Source organism: Chelon labrosus (assembly GCF_963514085.1).
Source record: "Chelon labrosus genome assembly, chromosome: 1".
Taxonomy (NCBI): Eukaryota; Metazoa; Chordata; class Actinopteri; order Mugiliformes; family Mugilidae; genus Chelon; species Chelon labrosus.
In genome coordinates, this window is record NC_140337.1 from 2,855,880 (window position 1) to 2,879,181 (window position 23,302).

The 23,302-nt window shown below is 41.7% G+C and overlaps 1 protein-coding gene across 3 annotated transcripts in view; it reads left to right on the forward strand.

Moving 5' to 3' along the window:
- Positions 1 to 375: 375 nt before the first annotated feature.
- Positions 376 to 23,302, forward strand: part of phka1a (phosphorylase kinase, alpha 1a (muscle)) — a 32,613-nt gene continuing 9,686 nt past the window's right edge. For all 3 annotated transcript variants that reach the window (XM_084545333.1, XM_084545334.1, XM_084545335.1), the window contains exons 1-24: positions 376 to 900; positions 3,039 to 3,197; positions 3,343 to 3,390; positions 4,278 to 4,446; positions 5,283 to 5,365; positions 5,483 to 5,563; positions 7,695 to 7,793; positions 7,884 to 8,030; positions 10,045 to 10,098; positions 12,411 to 12,533; positions 12,615 to 12,710; positions 12,800 to 12,907; positions 13,277 to 13,355; positions 13,434 to 13,568; positions 15,299 to 15,408; positions 15,654 to 15,798; positions 15,885 to 15,963; positions 16,395 to 16,564; positions 18,892 to 19,053; positions 19,150 to 19,244; positions 19,538 to 19,683; positions 21,914 to 22,067; positions 22,193 to 22,351; positions 22,430 to 22,559. In XM_084545333.1, coding sequence (XP_084401459.1) covers positions 823 to 900; positions 3,039 to 3,197; positions 3,343 to 3,390; positions 4,278 to 4,446; positions 5,283 to 5,365; positions 5,483 to 5,563; positions 7,695 to 7,793; positions 7,884 to 8,030; positions 10,045 to 10,098; positions 12,411 to 12,533; positions 12,615 to 12,710; positions 12,800 to 12,907; positions 13,277 to 13,355; positions 13,434 to 13,568; positions 15,299 to 15,408; positions 15,654 to 15,798; positions 15,885 to 15,963; positions 16,395 to 16,564; positions 18,892 to 19,053; positions 19,150 to 19,244; positions 19,538 to 19,683; positions 21,914 to 22,067; positions 22,193 to 22,351; positions 22,430 to 22,559 — 2,809 coding nt within the window. In that variant the 5' untranslated portion in view covers positions 376 to 822. The remainder of the gene's footprint in view (positions 901 to 3,038; positions 3,198 to 3,342; positions 3,391 to 4,277; positions 4,447 to 5,282; positions 5,366 to 5,482; positions 5,564 to 7,694; positions 7,794 to 7,883; positions 8,031 to 10,044; positions 10,099 to 12,410; positions 12,534 to 12,614; positions 12,711 to 12,799; positions 12,908 to 13,276; positions 13,356 to 13,433; positions 13,569 to 15,298; positions 15,409 to 15,653; positions 15,799 to 15,884; positions 15,964 to 16,394; positions 16,565 to 18,891; positions 19,054 to 19,149; positions 19,245 to 19,537; positions 19,684 to 21,913; positions 22,068 to 22,192; positions 22,352 to 22,429; positions 22,560 to 23,302) is intronic.

A 23,302-nucleotide genomic window follows, 5' to 3' on the forward strand; every position in this document is an offset into this window, starting at 1 on the left:
ACTAAATAAAATGAAACAAAATAGCATTAAGATTAAGAAGGAAAAACATTACTCTAAATCTACTCATGTCGATTGTATAACACATAAATAGACTTCATAAATGCTGTGCAACAGACACTGATTTGTTCAGGTTAGATAGATTCTATTGTCATTGTACACTGTAAAACAAAAACTGGTTGGTGAATTATAGCAATGGCTTTAAAAACAGCAAATACACAACTATGTATAAATGTATTTTGGCTGAATCTCATAGGATTTTAATGGATAAAAAATAAATTGAAATAAAAAAAAAAATGCAGCTTTAAATTTACAAAAATATTAGTAGTGCAGCAGTAGTTGCAGTTGTAGTAGTTATTGTGTGTGTCTTAACATATATGCAGCATACTGAGACAAGGAGAAAGAGTATTTTACACCGCTGTGTGTTTAGTAAGATATTACGGAAGGGACAATAAACAAGACTTGAATCTGACTCTTGAAATTTAAATTCACATAAATGGTATAGCGGTGAGGGATGAACACTTCCGGTCGGGCTTTTAATTTGAAGGCAGTGTCCTCAAACATCCGGCGTCTCCGCTGCTTCCGGTAACCAGCTTACCGCAGCTTCAGGTTACAAGTGTCGCTGGATGTCCGGTCCCTGCCACCCGCCGTCGAGCTGCTCTTCTGACAGCCAGGCACCGGCTCTTGTGGTCGCCGTGAACGCTGTCGCTCCTCTTCGGCCGTTGGGACTGCAGAGAGGCGCCGAGGAAATGACTTTTCCGTCGAACTTTTAGGAAGTTTGTGTCCTTTTTTTTTGCTTTTAAGTACAACGGTTGACTTGTCACCATGAGAAGTAGGAGCAACTCGGGAGTTAAACTGGACAACTATGCCCGGATGGTGCAGCAAACTATCCTGCGGCACCAAGTAAGTGTTTGAAAGTGTATGCTTTCCTCGGTCTAACGACATTTGCGGTTAAAAACATGACATTTAATCTGCTGCCCTGCTGTTAGTTAGCTGGTAAAGTGAGCGCCAGAAACTGGATGTTTTCATGCAGGAGGTGAGGTAAGGTGTTATTTCGCAAGGCTGCACTGCTCTTTCACTGACTGTGAGTGTGTTTCTCTTCAGTTATTGCGGTGTGATGTCTGAAACCCTTTGTATTGGTTAGTGTTTGCCATTTTTTTTTTTATATGAGTGCAGCCATGTGGACATTTACGTTTTACAGCTTTCCAAAACCGCCTCCATTCCTCTGGGGAAACTTTCCACTGAGGCTTTGGAGCCCGCCTGCAGCCCATTTGCACCCATGCACCCGTCTAGAGGCCCCCGAAAGGAGTCGGACGGGGCTGATATTAGGTGCTCAGTGCAGGCCGAATCTGGCAAAAGCCATTTCTTTATCGTCTCTGCACACAGGGGGGTTGTCGTTCAAACAGGGACGGAGCAAACCCAAGCAAATATGTTTTATGCGCGATGCAATGAGTCAAGAATGTATAAAGACCGCACAACCTGAGTATGCATCCACACCGGTCCACATCGACTAGCCAGAACGTTATGACCACTGACAGGTGGACACTGATTATCTGGGTCATCAGGTCAGTGGGTGGGATATATTAGACAGCAAGTGACAAATGTTGATGGCCGGACGACTGGGTTAGAACATTTCCAGAATTGCAACTTTTGTTTGGTGCTACATATACAACATAGGACAGAAAAGCAGTCAACCAGCAACAGGGTCCGATTACAGATCAGATCATTTTTGAAATGCCTGGATCAGCTCCAACACCGATCGGGACATCCCCGCTGAAAACTCCTACGATTGGCACCTGACCACGGGGCAATAGAAGAAGGCAGTCTGGTCTGATGAATGACGTTTTGTTTTTCATCAGGTGGATGGTTGGGTTTTTCCGTGCGTCTGTTACTTGGGAGCACGTAGTACCAGGATGCACTAAGAGGGCCAGCCGGTGGATGCAGTGTGATGCTTTGGGCAATGTCCTGCTGGGAGATCTCGGGTCTTGTTGAAGAAATTGTGTTTTTGGTGAGACTCCAGGAACACAGTGGGTTCAAGGTGATGACTGGAGCCACGCTACATTAACTTTGACAGCTCTACGCTTTGGACTTCATACAGTTGCACCGTGCACACATGATCTAGGAGAATACAAGATAATAAAAGCCCTGATGAATCTCCAGGAGAGGAAATTTAGTTTATTTCAGACCGGATGGGCCAGCACTCTATATTAAAAGATCAGTATCGGATAGGGATACAAAAAAAATTCAGTCGGGGCGTCCATAGTACTCACCTGCCTGACTCTTCAGTTTGGCGTTCTGTAGATGACAGAGACTCAAGATGTGAAAGTGGACGAACTCGGACCGAGGTCACCTTTTGAATCGCCGCTTAGCAACTGCGTACAGTTCACTGCTCAGATGGATCACTGCACTAAGAACCAGATTTGTTCCCTGAGAGCAGAGTCATCAATAACCCCTCTGATTATGAACGATTCATTTCATGCATTGGTAGTAAATGTGGGTCAACGCGACCGCGGACGCGTTTTTCGCGTCGTATTTTCACAACCTCTTTTTGTGACATTTGTCTGATGAAAGCTGTGTCAGTGTGGAAAGAGCCGTCGGCCGTGTTAGCCAGTAATTCAGCTGGATGATCATTTTGGAGGATGTAGTTTGTGGTGCCGTTAAACTGGATTAAATTAAATCTTAGATTTAGTGCAGGACTGTTATAATAGACCGCAGTTACTAGTGTACATTGACTGGCAAGTCTTGAATGCTAAATAAAGACAAAAATGGGAACAAAATGCAAAGTAGCTTCTGCTTAAACTGACATTTCAGACATATATTTCATCTTGGTTGTTTTTATCAAATCAAAATAAGTGAAAACATCCACTGGGTGCAAACCTTGCGTTCTGATCTTGTATTTTCCATGCAGAACTTTAACAACATGCTAATTAAACCTTATTGCGGGTGATTCTGTCGAGTTAATGAGTTCTCACCCTCTACAGCACGCTGTCCAGAGAGTGCCATTAGTCTCTGTTTTGGCTGACCTCTGACCTCTCTGACAGGATCCAGTAACGGGTCTTCTTCCGGGCAGCACAGATCAGCCGGACGCCTGGGTACGAGACAACGTTTACAGCATCGTGTCTGTGTGGGCCCTCAGTCTGGCCTATAGGAAGAACGCCGACAGGGATGAAGACAAGGCCAAGGCCTACGAGCTGGAGCAGGTAGGCGTATGTACACACCACTCAGGTTTTTAGACCCTTGACGGGTGGTAGGGCACAGATGTTTAGAGTCCACGAGTACAGGCCAAGTGTGTGGCCTCATGTTTCTTCCATCAGTGTAAACATCCTGACATTTCTCTCTCTCTAGAGCGTGGTGAAGCTGATGAGAGGTGTCCTCCAGTGCATACTGAGGCAGGTAGGATGAATCATTTCTTTATTTCCATCTTATAATATGTCTTTCTGATGCACATCTTTTCACTTTTGTACAGATGAAACACAGGAGTTAGACGGCAAGAGTAGAGGTTTAACCCAGCTATGGCACCGTTTTAAGCACCAGATAAATCCTGGTAACATGCTTGTCATAATCTTAGTAAAACAAATCACAAAGATCATGACAAGAATTGATTTTTTTTATAATAAATTAATTGTAAAAACATTTTTTAACAATCCGAGAATATATTATTATATATAAATATATTTATATTCATTGTATTTTTTGATTAATCTTGCAGGTTTTATTATTTTTTATGCATCCACAGATTTTTATGAATCCACAGATTTTCTTTTGTATATTAAGATGCTAATCTTTTTTAATAATATTATAATTATTATTTTTATTGCCTTTTTTTTGTTTAGTTATTTTAATTAACCTTACAATTAGATGTTTTGTCTTAATCCTTCAATCTTTTTTAAAATTAATTTATTGTTATTTATTTATTAAGATGATTTTTTAAAATACATTTTTAATGATTTATTATCATGGGTAATTTTTTCAATTAATCTGTTAATCTATTTTTCTGAGTAGTCGATTAATCTTTTGGTTCAGTTTCCTTTAAATAATAAACATAATTTCCACTGTTACACTTTTATTCACATACTTTCTCATAGTAACATATTTAAACAGGAGATATATGAATGAAAAACCATTTCAAACGTTTTGTGACAGTTCTGAATTAAATTCCGTTTATTTCCCTTTTGTGATTGATGATGTCTGAGTAATGACATCTTTTCAGGCTCTCCCTCGCTCTGATTTTAATGCAAATCAAAACGTTTCTCTGCCTCCATCCTCCTCTGTCTCCACAGCTGGATAAGGTGGAGAAGTTTAAATACAGCCGGAGTACCTCAGACTCGCTCCATGCCAAGTATAACACCAGGACCTGCGCCACCGTCGTCGGGGACGACCAGTGGGGTCACCTGCAGGTGGACGCCACCTCCCTCTTCCTGTTCTTCCTCGCTCAGATGACCGCATCCGGTATGAATGAATGTATCTGAATAATGATATTGACTACAGGACAGGTGCTTTTCCCCAGGTTTGCTTGAATTAGCCAGAGCAGGTGGAGTTAGCTAATCTTAGAAACTGTTGACCAAACGTAGGAATGATTCCTAATCCAGGTGGGAACTCATCCAGTTAAGAAATGCACGTTTGAAGATGTTGATGACAGTCAAATGGGACAAAACCATCATTTCAGATTTTAAATTCTCGGTGGCTGGTTTGACCCACAAAAGGTAAATCAAGTGACAAGAGTCAGATCTTTGCCAGAGTGTAATCGGTTCCCAATGGAGAGACTCCAGACCACCTTTCCACCATAACAATTTGTGGATGGGGGAAGTTTGTCTTGCTTCCAGGCAAGCAGCAACAAGCTACATTTTCAAACAAGGCTGGCGATGTGAAGCGTCAAACTGACGCCCGACACTTGCTGCTACGCCACACGCTACATATCAACGTTGAGCTGGCTTCCACTCCTTTGGACGCTGGAATGACGTGTCAGCCAATCCAATAACTTTGAAACATCACCAACAACATTCATTCATTCATTCATTCATCTTCTGTAACTGCTTGCCTGTGAAGGGTTGTGGGGGGGCTGGAGCTTATCCCAGCTGTCGTCACCAACAACATCAAGAAACACATTGACAGTGTAGCTTGGTCAGGCTTGGTCGTGTTGTAGCTTTTGTCATTCAACGGCATAGGCTACGACAAAGCCTCTCCATGAATATGTTGGAAAAGTATAAACCAAGCTTTAAGTTGTCTTGCAGATTAAGTTGTTGCAGATTAAATTGCTGTTGATCGTCTTCTCTACTCATTACCAGGTCTTCATATCGTCTATACCCAGGATGAAGTGGATGTAGTTCAGAACCTCATGTTCTACATAGAGGCAGCTTACAAAGTGGCTGTAAGTGCTCAAACTGATTTTTAATGCTTGCTACCTGGCGTTTTATGTTTGCATATTTGTGCAACTTCTTTTCCGAAGCTTTTACGCTGCCTTCTGTTATTTTCTGATTCCCCTCAGGATTACGGGATGTGGGAAAGAGGAGACAAAACCAACCAGGGCATCACCGAGATTAATGCCAGCTCTATTGGCATGGCCAAGGTTAATAAATACACAAACACACAGTATATACAATAACGTGAGAGCAGAGCTTCCCACTGCTGAGGCGGAACAGGTGCTCAGTTACTGCTGCGGCCTTTACGCAGACCTTTACACTGACCTTTAGACGACTCAGACTCTGAAACTGAGTCTGGATCAGATCAGTTTGTTTCGGTGCTGAAACTGTACACAGCAGACTCGTCAGCATGTCCTGATGTCAGTTCAGATAAATGTAATCAGATGAAGTCGTAAAATAAAGGGAACAAACACTGACTAGCTCATTAAAATATGATTTGAATGTTTCTGAAAGCTGGGGTTTCTATAAAAATCATAACGAAGCTTTAAAATAACTGATAAACATTTTTACATACAGTGTTTGGGTACTCACTGTGTGGTTGCCCCAGAGCTGTCCTTGGCCGGGAGTGAACAGGAGGTATCAGGTTCTCTGTGGTCTTCTAAGAATGGCGTATCACAGAAATAACACAGCACTCGCAGTACTCGACGCTATGAACACACACAAAGTTTAATTTAAGACTGGAAAGAGGCACTGCTGCAGAAAGAGGTTGTTATTATTTATAACTGCAGCTCTGAATAAAGCAGCTTTAACATGCCTTCAGTGTTATATATGCATTGTGTCCTGTTACCACACTAGAAAATTAACCCGTAGTATCGATTATGCTGCACATACATCAACACAAGCTGTACCTCTTAGTCCTACTGATATATGAGCAGATTGAGCTTACTTAAGACATATAAATTCATGCTGGCAAATACACAAGTTTTTGTCATTTTGTTTACAAGGGACAGATACTGAAAATTGACAATTGCCGAAGCAGTGTTCGATGTGCTTTATTCATGTTTGTGGCCGAAGATTACATTCAAACCTCGTCTCTTGGTGGGCATCACAAGATGTTTATAATCGACACGCTGTACGTAGAAATGTACACAAATGTCAAGGCAGTGGCAGCAGCCCGCAACAGGCAAAGAAACAAATATACAAAATACAAAACTATTTTATATAAATATCCCCTTGAAATTTAATTCAATCTTTTTACAAACTCTGCTCCTGCAAAACAATTAAAAAAATACTGACAACTCATCCTGCACTCAGGAGTGTGTACAATTCTCTCGTCCAGTGAAATGCTTTGTCAAATTGTCACGTCCCTCCCTCCCCCGACTTTGGCTCTCGGCTCAAACATGAATTGACGGCGCCTGCTTAGGCCACTGGAGCTGACCAAGCAGAGCATTCTGGTCTTTTTAAGAGAGAGGATAAAAACAACTTGCACTCCATTATCTGTTTAATGGCAAATTTAACCAAACTTCAATGTTAATATATGGTTATGTACTGTACCTTAGCCAATTTTTAATCTCAACACTAGTGTTAAACATGTGCTGCCATCTATTAATTTGTTAAATATAAAAGTATTATGTTATATAAGTTTAATTTAGGGTGTAATTATAATATATAATAGGGTGTAATTCTGCTTAATTTGAAATGTAATCTGGTATACTTTCGAAAAATTCAAAAAAAAACTAACAAATTCCTTTTAAATCTATTGGCAACAATTGTTGTGTATGTACTGTACCATGGCCTTGAATGAATGAGAAACAAATGAAAATAAAATCAAGTTTGATGTTTTATTTATTTTTTTTATGTGATAGTATGTGTTGCATCAGCTCCTGGAATTGTATTCAAAAATATTGCTGACTCATCCTGCATTAAGAGGCGTGTACTAATCACTGAGGCTAGTGGAGCTGACCAATCAGAGGACACTGGGCTTTTTAGGTTTTGGCTTCTTGGTGTTACAGGAATTATGTAAATATTCAGAAAGAAATAGCACTCTGCCAGCCGTTTCATGGCGACTTTAACCAAACTTTGATGCTCATACATGTTTACTGTATGTACTGTACATTAGCCAATCTTAATTATCAAAACTAGTGTTCAAAATTATATCCGTTGAGTTACCAAGATGGAATCCATGAATCTGTTTACAACAAATGTAATAGAAAACAAATAAAACCTTACTTAATCTATTGTAGGAACTATAGTAGTTCTGTATTTATACTCTGTCTGCTACTACTGTACTGTCTTCTTCCTCATTTTTAACGAGCGTCGGTGCTCTGCATCTTGCAGGCAGCTCTGGAGGCGTTGGACGAACTCAACTTGTTTGGCGCAAAAGGAGGGCCTGGATCTGTGGTGCACGCCCTGGCTGATGACATACAACACTGCCAGGTACATAAACAATAACATATCATGATAAAAAGTATGAGCATCTTTTGATTCAGGATTATCCCCCACTTTCTTTTTTTTCTGCTTCATCAGTCCATCCTGACGTCCATGTTACCTAGAGCATCCATCTCTAAGGAGGTGGACGCCGGAGTCCTCTCCATCATCTCATACCCCGCCTTCGCCGTCGAGGACATGAGCATAGTCAACATGACCAAGGAGGAGATCATCTCTAAACTGCAGGTTCAGAGAAACTTTTCAGAATCAATATTTTTAAAAATGGAAAAATGGAAAATGTCCAGAAAATGTATGTTATAGATCATGATATGTCTCCAATTCATAGTATGTAGAATAGAGAAAAATACCTAGCATAATAATACACAGAGAAAGTCCCCCTTTTGCCCTCAAAAAAGCCCTGACCCATCAAGGCATGGACTTCACTAGACCTCTGAAAGTGTGCTGTGGTATCTGGTACCAAGATGTTAGCAGCAGATCCTTTAAATCCTGCAGGTTGTGAGGTGGGGCCTCCATGGATTCGACTTGTTTGTCCAGCACATCTCACAAATGCTCAGTTGAGGTGAGATCTGGGGAGTTTGGAGATAAAGTCAACACCTTGAACTCTTAGACTTAGACTTAGATAGACGTTAATCATCCACAAGAGAAATTGCCTGGTCACAGTTGCTTAGTTGCACAAGTAAAAAGAAAGATAAAATAAAGTAAGATTAAAATAAAAAATAAATAAAATATAAATAAAATCAAGTAAAATTTAGTAAAATAAAAATTGAGACGCAAGAATATATATTATATACATAGGAATGATAAGGTGCAATAGTGTCCATTGACATGAATAACGTGGAGTTATCTGCTCATTCTCACTGTGGGAGAATGAGCTGAATCAGTCAGTTTGTCCAGTGTCCTCCTGTCCCTCACTGAGACAAACGTGTCCTACTCACTGCCAATGACATGACCAGCCTTGTGGATCAGTTTGTTGATCCTTCTTATGTCCTTTTTGCTGGTGCTGCTCCCAGAACAAACCACAGCAAAGTACAGGGCACTCGCAACAACCGACTGGTAGAAAATCTCCAGCAACTTGCTGCATACATTAAAAGACCTGAGCTTCCTCGGGAAGTAGATTGTACACAGCATTACTGTCATCCCTCCAGTCCAGTCTGCTGTTCATGTGGACTCCCAGGCACTTATAGTGGTCCACTACTTCCACCTCCAGGCCCTGGATGGTGATGGGCTCCACCGGTGTCCTCTTCCTCCTGAAGTCAATGACCAGCTCCCTGGTCTCGTCCACATTCAGGAGTAGGTGGTTTGCCTGGGACCACTCCACAAAGTAACTCATTGTTTTCTTCAAACCATTCCTGAACCATCGTTGCTTTATGGCACAAAGCCTTATCCTGCTGAAAGAGACCACTATCATCTAGGGTTTTCCATGAAAGGGAGTACATGGTCTGCAACAATGCCTAGGTAGGTGGTAAATGTCAAAGTAACATGCACATGAGTGGCAGGACCCAAGATCTCCCAGCAAGAACACTGACCAAAGCATCACACTGCTTCCCCTGGCTTGCCTACTAAGCATAGTCCATCCTGGAGCACGTGTTCCCTGCAGCTACACAGCCCCATCCAGGACAAAGTGTGATGTTTGTTCTGGCACCTTTCTAGCAGAACCAGCATTAACTTATTCAGCAATCTGAGCTACAGTAGCTCGTCTGTTGAATCGGACCACTGTTGATAGGTACTGACCACTGCAGACTAGGAACACGCCACAAGAGCTGCAGTTTTGGCGATGCGCTGGCCCAGTTGTCTAAGCATCACAATGTGGTACCTGTCGAAGTTGCTTAAATCACTCCACTCATACTCACTTTTTTTCCTGCTTCTAACATCAACTTTGAGGACAAAATGTTCACATGATAACCCGATGATCAGTGTTATTCACTTCACCCCTCAGTAGTCATAATATTATGGCTGATTGGTATATATATTATAATGAAAATGGTATAGATGAAGTTTTGCTGTTGTTGAGTTTTCAGTCCACCAATCATCATAATGATGGAACCAAACTTTTAATCAATCAACTGGCAAACTGCTTCTGTACTGAATGTTTAATAAGTTTGCTTTGCCAGCCAGGAGGTTGTTTTTGTATTACAACAAGGTCTGAAGGTAAATCTGAATTGCTTTAAAGTTAGTGTAAAGTAGAATACGTTTTAATGTGATCAAGACCTTCCCACTCACTTCCTCTTTCTCTGTTCAGGGTCGATATGGCTGCTGTAGGTTTCTCAGAGACGGACACAAAACACCTAAAGAGGTAAATGACCTGTAAAGACTTAATCCAAGGTGCCAGCAACTTCCTCCGTTTTACTTTTTCATCATAAAAACATTTTTGAAGTGCACAAAAAAGCTGCAATATTGAGATTATTTGTGGGCTATTTTAAGGAAATATTGAAGTCCAACATAAAAGGTTAAATTCTCGCACTGGGAGTTCAGTGTCCTTGAGCAAGACACTGAACTCCCACTGCGTGGCACTGGTGTGTGAATGTGTGTGTGCTTGTGTGAGTGAATAAGTAGATGTTTCTGTGGTTGTAAAGCGCTTTGAGTACCAATAGGTAGAAAAGCGCTATATAGAACAAGGCCATTTACCATTTACACTAAGCAGGAAGATGAACGAACCCAGAGCACTGACTTTGGCTGTCGGAGCTGTATGTCAGGTTTGGCCTTTCCTAGCTGTTATGTAATCAGAACTTAGAGGAGGCCACCAAAAAGAGTGCCCCTTTTTCTTTCTGGAGAGAAAACAAGTCAGTTGGCGAAGAAGCTGAGATTCGCTGAGTGAACGACTTTGTCAAGGATCTAGTAATACAATACAATAATACAATACACCTAAAAGACCTAAAAAAAAAAAAGTTTTCATATTACGTTTTTCTACATATTTAACTATTAAAATAAATAAAAGCGGCACAAATACTCATCCATTTGCCAGTGTACCCCGTGAGTTATGGTCTGAGGCAGCCTCCTGTGACCTCTGTGAAGGTTCTCACTCAGTTCTGGGTGTATTGGGTTTCTTGAAGATGTTTCACTGGGTGTCAGTTTGGGTTTTATTAGGAGTATCTTTGGGTGTTGCCAACCTAAAACTTACATTACTAGGGACTGTCACAACCAGTTGGTCACATTTTAATTGAAAATGTATTTGTGGGCACCACCCACAGATGTTCCTAATTTAAAACAAAAAATGCACACTAACAAACAAAAAACAGTCTTTTAGAACTGAAGAAACTACTTGGATGAAAAGTCTTCAAGAAACTTTACAAGTCCAGTTGCCATTGTTTCAGCTTTGTTTTTTGGATATACATATAAAGGTGCAGTAGGCAGGATTGCGAAGATCCAGGACTTAGCCAAAAAATTTGAACATCGACAACTTCTCAGTCCCTCCCCACTTTCCGCTAAAGCCCAAAACGGTCTCCCAAGCCCCTCCCCCCACAAGGGAGAGCTGTGCACGATAGAGCGCGTGCATATTGGCCCTGGAATACTGTGCACGAGCAGAGAACCGAGAGAGAGCGAGTAAACAAACTAGCATGGAACACACAGACGTAGTTTTTATAATACCCTTCGTTATTGCTAAATAATTTTAGGTCAAAATATTTAGCAATAGTCAACTTTAGGACAAAACCAAGGTTAGGATGTTTCTGAAAGTAGCCTACATCGGTGATGTTTGCTATCAATAACAGTTAGAAGCATTCATTGTGGCGTTTTATTCCACAGTTTAGATTTATCAATTTGCTATGTGGTAGACATATGACCGCTACCTGTTGATGTGGTTAGACGTTTGAGAGTGAAGCTGAGGCACAGGCCTCAGACGAGGATTACGTCCCGGCTCCTTCTACACGCCCACGGACAAGTGGTGGTGGAGGGAGGGGAGGGCGCTATGAAATGCGTGTCCATGAGCAGTGATTGACACTCTGTTAGATACACCCCTGGTCTTGATTGGTGCATCTGAATGTGGAGCAGTGGATGTCTTGCAAATCGCACTACAGGCTCTAGGTGGGGCCAGAGGAGCCGAATTTTTTTTTAAATGACCTGCTTCATGCAATTATACTTGAACATAGGGTCAGTTTCAGCAAATATGACAGAAAGTTAGTTTTATAAAACTTGCCTACTGCACCTTTAACGTAAGTAACTTACGCAAGGCATAATTTGTGTCTCCCCCTTGTGGCAGTAAGAGTAATTACACAACACAATCACTGTTGACACATGTCCACGCCATTTGCCCAGTCCATTGAGTAAAAGCCAGCATCAGAAACTGTTCTTGGATTCTTCCTTGATTCTTTTTGCTAACTATGAGAGACGGTGAATTCATAGAACCGTAGTTACATTTGTAACTTTTGTTCTTCTGCCATATGCTTCTCCATACTAATACTTTTCTACGTAGGCTACATTGTTATCGTTGCTACAGTAGCCTTGATCTTCAAATCTAGAAAACAATCATTGCTGGTCAAACTAAAGTACATAGCTACCAGTGTGTTAGTGTATCCCTATCAGGTAGATGGTGTTGATTTTTACCTTGAGGTTATCTGAGGGAAGAACCCAGCACCAGCTGTTCACTCTTTTTCATATTCTACTGTGAAGGATCCAAATAGACTGTATTACGAGTCTGCGGAGCTAAAGCTGTTTGAGAACATCGAGTGTGAGTGGCCTCTCTTCTGGACGTACCTCATCCTGGATGGCATTTTTATCAACAGCCCTGAGCAGGTAATGTGCACCCCAAGCACCATGCATTGAGAGAACCTATACACAATTGTTACCTTCAAGGTACATGTTTGATATAATCAGGTGCAGGAGTACCAGGAGGCTCTGGAGGCCATCTTGATCAAGCAGAAAGACGGCATACGACTGGTGCCTGAGCTCTACAGCGTCCCTCCAGACAAGGTAGATCCTCTTACAGATGTTGGGAATATATATTTTTTAAATGCGATTAATCTGCAGAAGATATTTCTAATGTTTATGTATCCAAACAGGTGGAGGAGGAGTACGTGAACCCTCACTCAGTGGAGAGGGTTCCTATGGGCAAATGTCCTTTGAAATGGGGACAGTCTCTTTACATCTTGGGAAACCTCTTGGCTGAGGTGAGCAGTTACTTCGTTAGCTAGCAAAACTGTTCTAAATTACAGTTGTTATGTCAAAGGTATGGTCTTCTAATTTTACATGTTTGTAGCTTCGCAGTTGCTAGTTATTTTGAGACGTGTTAATATATGCTACAGTCATACAGTCTGTGATGCAGAGACAGGTTAATACCAGGAAATGAATAACTACAATCTGGGACTAATAATGTCTGTCAGTTACTAATATATGGAAAAAATCTGTATGAGTCATTAATTTATTTTTTTATGAAATAATTTGATTCATTAAAGGTCCACACAATAACTTCAGAAATAAAATTTTCCGTTAACTAAATTCTTGGTTTTTGGACTCTTAAATGTTTGGTTTTTTTCCAGGGTTTTCTGGCTCCTGGAGAGATTGACCCTCTAAACCGACGTTTCTCTACAATCCCCAAACCTGACGTGGTCGTACAGGGTGAGTTCACATATCAGTGTGTTTATATTTTTGACTAACTCCTTGAATAAATTTGTCAAAACGTTCTGTCTTCTCCAGTGTCAATTCTGGCCGAGACGGAGGAGATTAAGGAGCTGCTGGTGAAGAATGGTATAGATGTGGAGACTGTGGCTGACATCCATCCCATCCATGTGCAACCATCCAGAGTCCTCAGTCACATCTACGCCAGACTCGGTACAATCTTAAGTTCCTCTTCCGCCTTCCTCCTCTTTCTGCATCTATAACACACAGTGAAGATCTTGTCAGAAACAAATATGCAGTAGTTTGAATATTAGTAGTTTGCCTTCCATACTGCTTTGTCCAGCAGCTGTTGAAACTAAAAATATAATGACCGTCCTTGAGGACCACTTGTATTGCATTTACATTAGTATTCCACTAATAATCTTAATAAAAATGCCTCCTGTTACCACCTCAATCTGTTTAGAAGAAGTTTTCTTAATTCTTTAAATGTGGGCAGCAACGTTTAAAATCTAGACCCCTCCTAATGTACACTATATTACCAAAAGTATTCGCTCACCCATTCAAATGATCAGAATCAGGTGTTCTAATCACTTGGCCTGGCCCCAGGTGTATAAATTCAAGCACTCAGGCATGCAGACTGTGAAACAAGACATTTGTGAAAGAATGGGCCGCTCTCAGGAGCTCAGTGAATTCCAGCGTGGAACTGTCATAGGATGCCACTTGTGCAACAAATCCAGTCGTGAAATTTCCTCGCTCCTAAATATTCCACAGTCAACTGTCAGCTCTATTATAACAAAATGGAAGCGTTTGGGAAAAACAGCAACTCAGCCACGAAGTGGTAGGCCACGTAAAGTGACGGAGAGGGGTCAGCGGATGCTGAAGCGCATAGTGCAAAGAGGTCGCCGACTTTCTGCACAGTCAATTGCTACAGAGCTACAAACTTCATGTGACCTTCAGATTAGCCCAAGTACAGTACGCAGAGAGCTTCATGGAATGGGTTTCCATGGCCGAGCAGCTGCAGCCAAGCCACACATCACCAAGTGCAATGCAAGGCGTCGGATGCAATGGTGTAAAGCACGCCGCCACTGGCCTCTAGAGCAGTGGAGACGCGTTCTCTGGAGTGATGAATCACGCTTTACCATCTGGCAATCTGATGGACGAGTCTGGGTTTGGAGGTTGCCAGGAGAACGGTACATTTCAGATTGCATTGTGCCAACTGTGAAATTTGGTGGAGGAGGAATTATGGTATGGGGTTGTTTTTCAGGAGCTGGGCTTGGCCCCTTAGTTCCAGTGAAAGGAACATTGAATGCTTCAGGATACCAAAACATTTTGGACAATTCCATGCTCCCAACCTTGTGGGAACAGTTTGGAGCGGGCCCCTTCCTCTTCCAACATGACTGTGCACCAGTGCACAAAGCAAGGTCCATAAAGACGTGGATGACAGAGTCTGGTGTGGATGAACTTGACTGGCCTGCACAGAGTCCTGACCTGAACCCGATAGAACACCTTTGGGATGAATTAGAGCGGAGACTGAGAGCCAGGCCTTCTCGACCAACATCAGTGTGTGACCTCACCAATGCGCTTTTGGAAGAATGGTCAAAAATTCCTATAAACACTCTCCTCAACCTTGTGGACAGTCTTCCCAGAAGAGTTGAAGCTGTAATAGCTGCAAAAGGTGGACCGACATCATATTGAATTCTATGAGTTAGGAATGGGATGGCACTTCAGTTCATAGAATGAGTAAAGGCAGGTGAGCGAATACTTTTGGTAATATAGTGTATGTGAGGTTTGCTTAAAGTCATTCAGAAAATATCTGCTCCGAGTTGCACCAAAGGACAGAAAGTAGATTTTAGACACTGCCAGCCGAGACTTTCTTAAGTTAAAAGTTTAACTTCTGCACAGATGATTAACTATACAATGCTTTTGTCCTGCTTCACTCGGAGGTCGTAACCCGAGACTTGGCCTCACTGGGCGACCGTACAGGAGGATAGGAGTCCTGGGAACCTCCAAATTCTACATCATCAGGAACACCATGTTCTCATTCACACCTCAGGTCAGTAAGAAAACACAGCTGTGAATACCTTCTGACAGAGTGCACAATGTAATTTCAAATGTTAAAACCACGACATACATTTATGGAAGCCAGAAAGGTTTTTGAGAGGCTCAACAATCCAAAAACTCAAATGTCCTAAAAACCAAATGCTCCTGTAAAATCATACTTATAAATATAAGTTACTTATGTTTCCAAAAGTCACATTTTTTCCTTGTCTCTCTTGCTTCACCCCAAAACCCCTCCAGTTCATAGACCACCAGCAGTTCTACCTTGCTCTGGACAACAAAATGATTGTGGAGATGTTGAGGACAGAAATTGCCTACCTGTCGTCGAGGTGGAGGATGACTGGGCGACCGACCGTCACGTTTCCTATCTCACAGACCATGCTGAGTGAGGACTGTTTTTGGAGAAAAATACATCTCATCTGTTTTATAAAAAAAACATCCGTAACTAAGATTTCTTTTTTATGCTTTTAGCTGAAGATCACACAAACCTGGACGCTGCTGTGTTAGCAACACTGAAAAAGTTACAAGATGGCTATTATGGAGGAGCAAGGTGAGTTTTTGTGCACCAGTGAAGAAAATGTGACTGTGTTTCCTCTCTCGAAATTTAGAAGTAATACATTCTAATCTTAAGTCCTATTCGCACAGGACTAGTTTCATCTGGGGACATTATGGGATGTAGAAATGACTCCCTTACATCTGTTTTGTGTGGGTTATTTTCACGGAATAACTGAAGTCTTATTACTTTTGCTTATGCACTGCCTGGCCAAAACAAAAGTCACCACTAAAAAAAAAATGTCACACACTCTAATACTGCGTTGGACTGCCTTTAGCTTTGATTACAGCACACATTCACTGTGGCATGGTTTTGATAAGCTTTGCTGATTCGCCCCAGGTAAAACTAATCCTGTGCGTATAGTGCGTTAGTCTGCTATTTATTATTCTGAAATATGATGAGTTCCTCTTCCTCCTCCTCCTCTCTAGGATTCAGACGGGGAAGCTGTCGGAGTTCCTGACCACTTCCTGTTTCGCTCACCTCAGCTTCCTGGATGGTAAGGGTTCTGGCAGCATGGTTCGCCACGACGGAGAGTATGCTGCTGCTGATGATGAGGGTGACGCCGATGGATACGTGCATGAGTTACATTATGATGATGGTAAGAAAAGAAAGAGATGGATGGGTGATCGAGAGGAATGGTGACACCAGCTGTGGAAAAAACGTAGATTCAAATCTTAATGTGGTGGCGCTTGATTGTTTTCCATGGTTGGTTTGACCATTCCTAGTATTACACAGAGGTGATCCTTTGTCTTTATGTAGCATTAATACTATCATTAACCTACTAAGACACTCAAACAAATAATAAAAACACAATGTCCAGTGCTAACACTTAATTTGACATTCGTATTTCTTATACCTTTTTATTCGTACAAGAATCGAAGGCGATCTAATTGAGTTGACCTCCAAAAATAGTTTTTGTTACTTGAGATCACAGTACAAACACGTTGACTGTATATAAGGATGGACAAACCCTCCGTGACATCATCCACCATCTTAGCAGTGCCTGACACCTAGCATCATCATAATTCTTAAAAAGGAATGTAGAAGTGGAGCGTGAGCCACAAACCTGTAATTTAAAGTGGCCACAAACTTAATTTTACCTAACCTTGAGATCTGATAGTGATGAAACAGGTGAGTTATATACAAATTCTCCTCTCTACAGTTGTCATGGATAGAGAAATTAGCTCAAGAGACCAAAACTGTTCTTTCTGCCTGGCTGGAAGCACGTTTATTTCTGCTATAAAGTCTGACACTTTAAATCAGCGGTCTTCCGGGATTGACTCACTTTGGGAGCCGCCCTCAAGTGGCCATTTGTGGAACTGCAATGTTTGGCACTTCCATGTTGGCTTCTTTTTTCAGCCCTGGATGTTGCAGCTTGTATGGAACAGAGGACGTTTGTCAATACCAAGGACGCAAACTTCACCATGCATAGTTGGTAATTCGAACTTGACAGGTTCGACTGGAGTGTAAAGTCTGGAGGGACGCAAAGTGCATGTCTGTTATGACGCTAGGGTCTGTGCTGTCGCTGTAGCTTCTGCGTCAACTTAATGCAGAAGTCTAAACCGCATATTAGGGACCAAGTAGTTAGGCAACAGGACTCATGTGTTTTTGATTGAAAAATTGGGTTGTATTTACCCATCAAGTTGAAAAACACCCCAACCAAATTACAAATTGAAATAGACCTGTAAAAGAGATGAACAAAATATAACTATACTCAATTTACATCAAACAAACTACATGTAAACTGAACAAACTGACATAACAAAATGGCACACAAAGGGACCTAAATACTGGCTGATCAAACACAAAGGGGTAGACTAGCTAACGGGAACTACAACTAAATGCAAAGTCATGCCATGTCATCACATGGTACAGCCTGATGTGCTGGCCCTAGTTGAGGCTCCACCATCATCCATTCCTCTTACTCACCAGGAAGGACCAGGATAAACAGGTAATTCAAAACAAGGAATAAAGATTAATACAACAAACAACAACTTGCCAATAACTTCATATTGTCAGTGTGTGCACCCATATAACATTGTGTAGTTAAAAATTTGAAACACTTTACCATGTGATGGCTGTGTCCATCACATGGTAAAGTGACCAACCTCCTAATTTATTTAGTCACATCATCACTAATCTTCCCCAATCCTTGCTTGAGTTTGGGGGTGCCTGATCAGGTATAGGTGGGTGGTACATGTCTAAGTTACATCCACATGAATACCAGGTCCAAAAGTTTCCCAGCAGAACACTGAATGTCACAAGATGGTCAATGTCATTTACTTCTCCTGCCAGTGGTCAGAATATTGTAGCTGATCTGTGTATATTCAGTTGACAGCTGGGGAACATTAAATGGAAAAAGGTGTGATACATTAAAATAACTGATGATCTCTAATTGAATAGAAGAATAACAAAAACATTTTTCAGTCTTGTTGCTTGTATTGAGTTTGACATACGCATGTTTTGAAGCAGCTTGTCCGATGGTCCCTGAATGCATCACATTCTGCCAGCTGATTTGTTGTTATTTAACAGTTTAAAGGGTCAGTTCACCCAACATTTCACACATGTTTCACAATGGTGTAATAGGCATTTATGCCAATGGTGAATGGAATTTGAGCTTTTACAAAAATATAGCGCATAGGTGAAGCTGCCTCTTGTTCAAAAAGTTTTTATCTGAACTCCTCAAAGCACAAAACCAAAGTTAATGTTTCGAAAGATTGGTTGGTTTTGGGTGAACAAAGCCTTTAACAACTGTGTCTCAATAAATTTACAGATTTAGATGTCTTAATTTGAATGCTAAATGCTGAAAAAGTCTTTTATGTATATGAAAAAAAGGTGAGTAGAATCTTTATTTCTTCCTCCCACCTCCATTTTTAAATCCCTCCTTCATTCCTCTTTGTTTCATTCCCCGTGTCCTCCCTCCAGAGGCTGATGACCTGGCACAGTACCTCGACCACCTGTTGGCCCACGCTGCCCCCAAGAAGGCCAAGCCACAGGTGGGAGGTCTGGGCAGGTTCAAGGCCGTGGCCATGAAAACCAAGGAGATGGTGTCTCTGATGAACAAGGCTCAGGACCTCAACGTACAGAGTGAGTGAATCCATCATCTCAATGAATTAACCTTGATGTCAGAAATAAAATGGCCGTTTCTGTGTTCTGAAAAGATTATGTCTTTTTTTTGTCCAGATGTCAACATGTACTTGTCCAACAAGCTGTTTCGTTCCCCTCAGCCGTCGCTCAACCTGAATCTCCCCGACTCTTCAACACCACAAGAAACTCAGGTTCGTAGTACACTCAGGTCACAGTACGTCCAAAAGACAAAGCTGAAACTGGGTAAACTGGACTTGAAGATGTTTAATCTGTGAACTGATTATGCTCCTTCAAAGATCAGCCAGGCCAATCAAAACATTTGAATGGGCTTTATGTGGTGATGGATAGAAGAGTAACGGCAAAGTAGTCATACACATCATCTGAGCGCCGTGGAGTTTAATTTATTTTCAACAAAGTGGTTGATGAAATGATTGATTGCAGTAGAACTGATATGAAACTTATCATCCATTTCTTTGTCCCTTAGAATCCCGAGGTGACAATCACAACAGAGAGTGGCATCCCCAGAGACGCCAGCGGAGCCATCGACTACAACGGTTTGGTCCAGCTGCTAAAAGACACACAGAATCTCCAGGACCAGGCCGACATACTGTACATCCTCTTCAAAGACAAGTAAGATTTTAATGGAGATGCTTTGTTAATGATCCAGGTCAGGTCTTAACTGTTATATTTATACAGTTTAGAGAACATCTCTGGCTGTTCTGTGGACGGTATGTTGGTCTATTGATCCGACACTTTGGTCAAGACACCAGAGTCTGCTTTATTAAGTCCAATAAATAGGGCTGTCAAAGTTGATGTAGTGTGGAGAGCGTAGCTCGTACCTCTAGAAAACCTGTGTTCTCTACTCCAGAAATGGGCTGGTCATCCAATGCCATAAACTCTATAACCCTCTCTGGAATATATGTCTCCTTGATGCTGTCTCCAAGAAACATTTGTCTTCTTTTAAACGCAGCATTCAGTGTTTATTGTTGTTGGTTTGGTGCAGCCTTTGCCTGAGTCTTCTTGATTTTTAGGTATACTACCGGTCAAAAGTTTTAGAACACCACACTTTTTCCATTTTTTTACTGAAAATTATTCAGTTTAGTGTCTCATTGCACTCTGAAATGGAAGCACAGAACAAATAAGCAATTTGAGTTGAAAAAGAAATCATGGAATCAATTTATAGACCAAAATGTATTCTAAACTTTTGACTCATCACAGTAGCCGCCTTTGGCAGATGTAACAGCTGAACACACTCGTGGCATTCTTTCTACAATAGAAATCAAATATTCTTCAGAAAGTTCTTCCCAAGTCTGTTGCAGAAGTTCCCATAAATGTGCAGCACTTGTAGGTTGCTTGGCTTTCACTCTTCTGTCCAGTTCACCCCAAACCAGCTCGATGGGGTTTAAGTCTGGAGACTGTTCTGGCCACTCCATGTTTTCAAGCTTACCATCTTGTTCTTTTTTTCCTGAGGTAGTTCTGGCATAGCTTGGACTTGTGTTTTGGGTCATTATCTTGCTGTAGGATGAACCTCTGACCAACTAGGCGCATACTAGAGGGTGTTGCATGGCGCTGCAGAATGCTGTGGTAGCCGTTTTGGTTCGGGTTCAGGGTGCCTCTCACTCTGTACAAGTCACCGACCCTGGATCCAGCAAAACGGCCCCAGACCATCACACTTCCTCCTCCATGTTTGACAGTTGATGTCACACACTGTGGAACCATCCTCTCGCCTACTCGACGGCGTACAAAGATCCTGCGTGATGAACCGAAGATTTGAAATTTTGATTCATCGGTCCATAATACCTTCTTCCAGTCTTCAGTAGTCCAATGGCGGTGTTTCATGGCCCAGGCGAGCCTCTTTGTCTTATTCTGACATCTTAGCAATGGCTTTCTTGCTGCAACTCGTCCTGTCAAACCTGCAGCTCGAAGTCTTCTCTTCACAGTTGAAACTGAGACTTGCCTACTACGACCACTATTAAGCTGTGCTTGAAGCTGTTGTCCTGTGAGCCACCTATCACGTCAGCTGTTAACTCTCAGAAGCTTGTCCTCTGATTGTGGCTTCCAGAGTTTCCCCCAGTTTCTGAGTGCCTTTTGATGGTGAAGAAAACTGTACTCACTGACACCTTGACTTTCTTTGCAACTTCCCTGTAGGAAAGACCTACATTTTTAAGTGTTATGATGGTCTGTCTCTCTTCCATTGTTAATTGCCTTTTTCTCACCATTTTTGTAGCAGCACACTACTTTCTGCAGTACAATACTGTTCACCTGATGCTCATGAGGGTCTGGTACCACAGGGTGTTCCAACGCTGCTTTTATGCAGACAGAGGGGGTTGTAAGTAACCAAGAAAAGTTGGAACACCTGTAGAAATTAGTAGCACCAGCTTTCAAGGCTGATTCAACCTTCATTGCTGCAGAACAGCTTTAAATTGTTAACACACTTCGTGTTCCCTGAAAGAGGCCTTTTTGTATAATTCTGAAATGTACATTATTTTTCAGATTTGGGTAACCAAACCTTTTTTTTTTAATCTCTGGCTGTTCAGTACTTACCTTTGTACCATTTCAAGCTATTCATTGGACTTGCAAGACTTGAATTGCAATAAATAACTGGAAATATTAGGGCGTTCTAAAACTTTTGACCGGTAGTGTAGGTGTTGATGCAGGGACATGGTGATTTATAGCAGATCATAAATCAATAATTAAAGACTTCCTATGACTTGGACATCCCTACCTACAACAATGCAAAATAGGGTAAGAACTTTAAAGCAGTAGAGTAAAATATGTTGGATCATTTTAAGCACATGTCTCAAAGTAGAATAGGGGTGAACTGATTTTAAGAATGGATTTTGTGTTTACGCTTTAACAGAGGAATGGACTGGGATACTGGTCTACACGGTAAAGGCTCCACGGTGCAATCTCTGCTGACCGACCTTTATGATAAGGCAGGTGAACTCAAACACTGGGGCCTCATCAGGATGATCTCTGGCATGCTGAAGAAGAAGGTGGAAGAGCTTGACTCGGTATGTTGAGAAAATATATTCCTTCTGCTTTTGAGTTTATGTTTTTGTTTTGTTTTTTCTGAACTACACATGCAGAAGTTTCTTCTCTTGTCGTCATCTTCTTGGATTGGTTGACACCTCTTTAGGCGTGCTCCGATTTGCTGGCACACCAGAAGCACCTGACCGTAGGCCTCCCACCCGAACCAAGAGAGAAGACCATCACCGCTCCGATACCTCCAGACCAGCTAGCTGCTCTCATTGACGAGGCCAGCGACGGCAACATCAGCATCGCCATACTCACCCAGGTGGGTTACATCCTCCGAGATCGTTGTTCAAACTGTTTTCCTATTGTCCTCCTTCATCGTCTTTTCTTCCACCACCAGGAGATCATGGTGTACCTGGCCATGAGCATCAGGACCCAGGCCAGTCTGTTCAGTGAGATGTTTAGGCTGCGTATTGGTCTCATCATCCAGGTCATGGCTACCGAACTTGCTCAGTCACTCAACTGCTCAGGTGAGAAAGGAGGATAAGGAACTGTAAGTGTAGACTTGTTTCTTGTCATCACCTTGTCATCACCTTCCTCCAGATTTTCACACATTTCGACCTGACAAGTTTCCCAACACTCTTGTCTGATTGGTTGTGATCTCTCGTTGGGCTCCTCTCTGATTTGCCACACCCAGACTCATGGTTAAAAAGTATTTTAAGGGAGAATTTCAGAAATTTAACCATACAGAGTCTGCTAAAGCTGGGCCCAGACTGCACTGAGTTTTAAAATAAATTACTTTGTAATCTGGCTGCATCACACACTTAAGGAGAGTCTTCACAGATATTCTTCTCTCTGATCTCAACCATGTACACAGTTCAGGATATTATTTTAAAGGAGATCTAGACCAGTTTCAAACATTTAAAACATCAAGTCTGCTGAAACTGGGCTGAGACTACAAGATGTCTAATGTATTTTGGAAATCTGGTTGCATTACACACTTAAGGAGAATCTTATCAGATATTCTTCTTACTACCCTCAAGCACGGACACATTAAAGGGAATTATTTTAAAGGACATCTTTTCCAGTTTAAAACATCTTGGTCTGTTTATGCTGGACACAGACTTAAGGAGTTTTAAAATCCTACATAATTTTGAAACCTGGCTGCATCTCATATTTAAGGAGAATCTTTACAGATATTCCCCTTACCAATCTCAAACATGCACACACTACAATATTTGAAAATAATAGCTCAACAGGCATTACAGGACAT